Source organism: Nansenia antarctica, assembly GCF_963989245.1.
Source record: "Nansenia antarctica genome assembly, contig: SCAFFOLD_696, whole genome shotgun sequence".
NCBI lineage: Eukaryota > Metazoa > Chordata > Actinopteri > Argentiniformes > Microstomatidae > Nansenia > Nansenia antarctica.
Genome location: NW_027662341.1, coordinates 1 through 4065, shown reverse-complemented (window position 1 = coordinate 4065; position 4065 = coordinate 1). Strand labels below are relative to the sequence as shown.

The following is a 4065-nucleotide window of genomic DNA, read 5'->3' as shown; positions in this document are numbered from 1 at the left end:
ATATATACTGTAAGACAGCAGTTTTTCCATAAAACCATGATTTAGAAAACAGAAAATGTACAAACTGCCAATATTTGTGTTCTTGATGCATAAAATGTAGAAAATGTTGTAGAAAATAACACAGTACCCTACAGTAGAATCGTCCCATGAATACTTTCGCCATCAAATATGAGTCAACAAAACATGCGCAAAAAACAACGAACATTACTTCAAACAAGCTCTTACCCCCCCAGCCCCCCCACCACACCAGCCCAAAGTCCCCCCCTGTCCCCCAAGCCCCCCCAACCCCCTACTCCCACCCCCTACCCTAACACCCTCTGTCCACCACCCCAGTGCACCCCCCTGAACTCCCTGCTGCCCACCCCCCACCCCTACCCTCCAGTCCACCCCACAACCCCCCCATCCCATCCCAAACCCCCTCCCCCTCTCCACCACCCCCATCCCTCCCAACCCACCCCCAACCCCCCTCTCCACCCCCTCCCCCTCTCCACCACCCCCATCCCTCCATCCCAGTCCACCCCCAACCCCCCACACCCCCCCCCAACCCCCACCCAGTCCCCCCACCCACAACCCCCCCCCCCCAGTCCACCCCCAACCCACCCCATCCCTCCCAAATGTCCCCCAGTCCCCCCCTCCCCCAAGTCCACCCCCAACCCAGCCCCATCCCTCCCAAACGTCCCCCCCAGCCCCCCCTCCCCTCCCCCATCACAGGCGCGTCCCGGGGCGTTTGGCGCAGGGCTCCCCGGGCTCCTTGGTGGCCCCCCCGTGCACCTCCACCCCCCTGTCCGTCCAGGGCGCCACGTTGCCCTCGGCAACGCGCCCGCAGCGCGCCAGGCTGGACACCTCGGCCTCCGACAGGACACGCCCCCACAAGTTCACCTGGGACAGCTCGCCCACCAGGGCCTGGGACGAGTCGAAAGGCCCGCCTGCGCTGTCCTGGGGGAGGAGGGGAGGGAGGGAGGGAGGGGAGGGAGGGAGGGCGAGGGAGGGGGGAGGGAGGGAGGAGGGAGGGAGGGAGGGAGGGAGGGGGAGGAGGGAGGGAGAGAGGGAGGGAGGTGGGGAGGGAGAGAGGGAGGGGCGAGGGAGGGGAGGAGGGAGGGAGGGGGGGAGGGATGGAGGTGTTGTATTATGACACAGGAGAAACAGTACAGGGGGGTAGTAGATGTCTCAGGAGGGACAGTACAGGGAGGTAGTAGATGTCTCAGGAGGGACAATACAGGGAGGTAGTAGATGTCTCAGGAGGGACAGTACAGGGGGGTAGTAGATGTCTCAGGAGACACAGTACAGGGAGGTAGTAGATGTCTCAGGAGGGACAATACAGGGAGGTAGTAGATGTCTCAGGAGGGACAGTAGAGGGAGGTAGTAGATGTCTCAGGAGGGACAGTACAGGGGGGTAGTAGATGTCTCAGGAGGGACAGTACAGGGAGTAGTAGATGTCTCAGGAGGGACAGTACAGGGAGTAGTAGATGTCTCAGGAGGGACAGTAGGTGTAAGGTGTAGGGACATACACACAGTTCATATTATATTCAGGGGATTGAACATGATGTAAGTTATGGTGTAAGTAACTGTGAGAGGGTTAACACTCACTCCTCAAGTTCAGACACCCCCACCTCCCCCCTCCTTCCCTCCCTCCCCGCTCTCCCCCCTCTCCCCCAGCAACCCGCACTGTTTGCTAGCGTGTTGATAGCGTAGCTGGTTATCGCCGGGTGTTTGAGGACTCTTGTGTTGACAGACAAGAGGTCAGAGGTCGAGGCTCTCGGTCGGAGCAACAACTTGATCTGTTTCACATACACACTTTCTACACACTTCTCCCCCCCCCCCCACCCCTCAGATCTTACCTGCCCCCCACCCCCCCCGCCCCCCAGCTCTTACCTGCTCCCCCCCCCAACCCCCAACTCTTACTTGCCCCCCCCTGCCTCCCAGGCCTTACCTGCCCTCCCCCCCGCCCCCCCCGCCCCCCAGGTCTTACCTGCCCTCCCCCCCCCCCCTCCCAGGTCTTACCTGCCCCCCCCCCTCCTCCCAGGCCTTACCTGCCCCCCCCCCTCCCCTCCCAGGTCTTACCTGCCCCACTCTCCCCCCCCCCCAGGTCTTACCTGCCCCTGGCCGAGGATCAGGACTCCCCCAGGCCTGACGTGGTGCCAGGGGGCCAGCCCCTGCCCCCCCCCCCTCAGCTTGCCCCCCTGGTAGGCCTGCCACGCGCCGCCCTGCTGCCTCCAGCTCACACACAGGTGCTGCCAGCTGCCTCGGGACACGTTCAGGGGCAACTGTGCCACCTAGGGGCGGGAGGAGAACAGGGCAGGTTAGTACCAGAGGTTAACACTGGAATACTTTTGAAAAGGAAATGAAAATGTGTAATACACTAAAAGGATTAAAAAAATTACAAAAAAATAAGATGATTAACAAGTATAAAACAGAGGTATAAATATCGTTTTTGTTTGGTATTTCTGAACTTTTTGTTAACATGCGTAAGTAAAAATGTTGTTTATAAATGTTTTGATTATGCACTCATAAGGGAAAACCACTCATGTAAAAAGGGTATTAATATAGTTTTTTGTTTGGTACTTTTGAGTTTTCTGTTAAGATGCGTAAGTGACATTTTGTTTATAAAAGTTTCAATGTTTTGATTATGCACTCATGGGGAAAAACCATACATGTAACGTATTACGCATTGTGACTGTGTACATTTTTAATATCTGTATTATGAATTGTATAAGGGACCAAAATAAACATTCTCAATCAATCAAAACACTAGAACAGCCATGAGGGGTGAGGGTGAGTAAAGAAACATGTTCTATCTTTACACTCGATCAAATTTCAGGACCCTCCTTTCATGACTTGTCCTAGATATGTGCATTCTACCACCCAGTATCCTTACATGTTCAACAGGATAATCTAGTATGAAGATATTTTGCAGTTTTTCTGTGTAGGAGGCAGGCTAATTTAGGAGGCGTGCCAACTAGTGGTCGTTGTGTGTAAGTAGCAGCTTCCCATTGTAAATAATATGGTCATTTGACCCTGAGGCGGCTCTTATAGTAGGTAAAAAAGGCACGGCTGTTCTAGTGTTAAATGACGTTTTACGAGTCGTTTGTGACACGGTCTGGTGAAAAGGTCCGCATGTCGGCAGTTTTCAAGTCGCATGAATGACCAAAAAGCTACTTTTTAAAAATCTTTTTTGGGCATATACTTTTTCATACAGAATACTTTTCAGTATTTACTTAATTTGTGAATTGGCTTCACTGTATCGTCTGCCGTAGGCTACTGGGTAAATTATATATGACAACAATAATAATAAATAATAAACAAACGTTTTATGTTTTAGGACGTGTATCAAAAGCAAGGACTGTGTGGTCATCGAGTTATGTGCAGTTGTGTCTTCTTAGCATGTTGCTGTTCTTTTTCTTTTTTTCTGAGTGGGGCAGTCCCACTCATATTTTTATTTTATTTTATTTGACAGATACAGTATAGATTATGACAGGAAGGATGGGTGAGAGAGAGAGGAGGGATGACATGCAGGATATGTCCCCGGCCGGTTTCGAACCGGGGACCCTGCGGTTACATGGCCGACGCTTAACCCGCTACGCCACCTAAGCGCCCCGCATGTTGCTGTTCTATCAGCATGTTGTGAAGAGCTAAACATGCAGTTAGATAACGTTAGCAGCACTTAGCAGTTAGTTCATAGCGATGTTCTTTATTAGCTGCTAGCTAGCTAGCTACCGAGGCGTTGATAGCAAACGTGTCTGTTTTGATTAAGAGCGGTTTTCTCCGGTATTTGAGGTGTACATTTACATTTTTGGCATTTAGCAGACGCCTTATTCCAAAGCGACTTACAATCAATACATTTGAATACTAAGAATGTGAATCAGCAATCCACCATTCGTTGCAGGAAGAGTAATCTAGCTCGGGCCCGGGGCCACTGATAGAAGGAAAAACCTTCTCCCTATCACCTTCTTCTAAAACCTTTTTTTTTTTTTTTTTACTGGAGAAACTGAGAAACAGTACAAGGGGGGCAATAGAAGTTCTTAGGGACACAGTAGAGGGGAAAGCGGGTGTCTTTAGGAGACGTAG

At 52.0% G+C, this 4065-nt stretch overlaps 1 protein-coding gene across 1 annotated transcript; it reads right to left on the bottom strand.

Annotated features, from left to right (window-relative positions):
- Positions 1-705: 705 nt before the first annotated feature.
- Positions 706-2273, bottom strand: LOC308175710 (neuronal pentraxin-2-like; the record flags this gene model as incomplete). The annotated part of the gene is made up of 2 exons (XM_080551329.1): positions 706-936; positions 2094-2273. Coding segments are annotated over 2 exons (411 nt in total), but the record flags the coding sequence as incomplete, so codon positions are not given.
- Positions 2274-4065: the final 1792 nt, after the last annotated feature.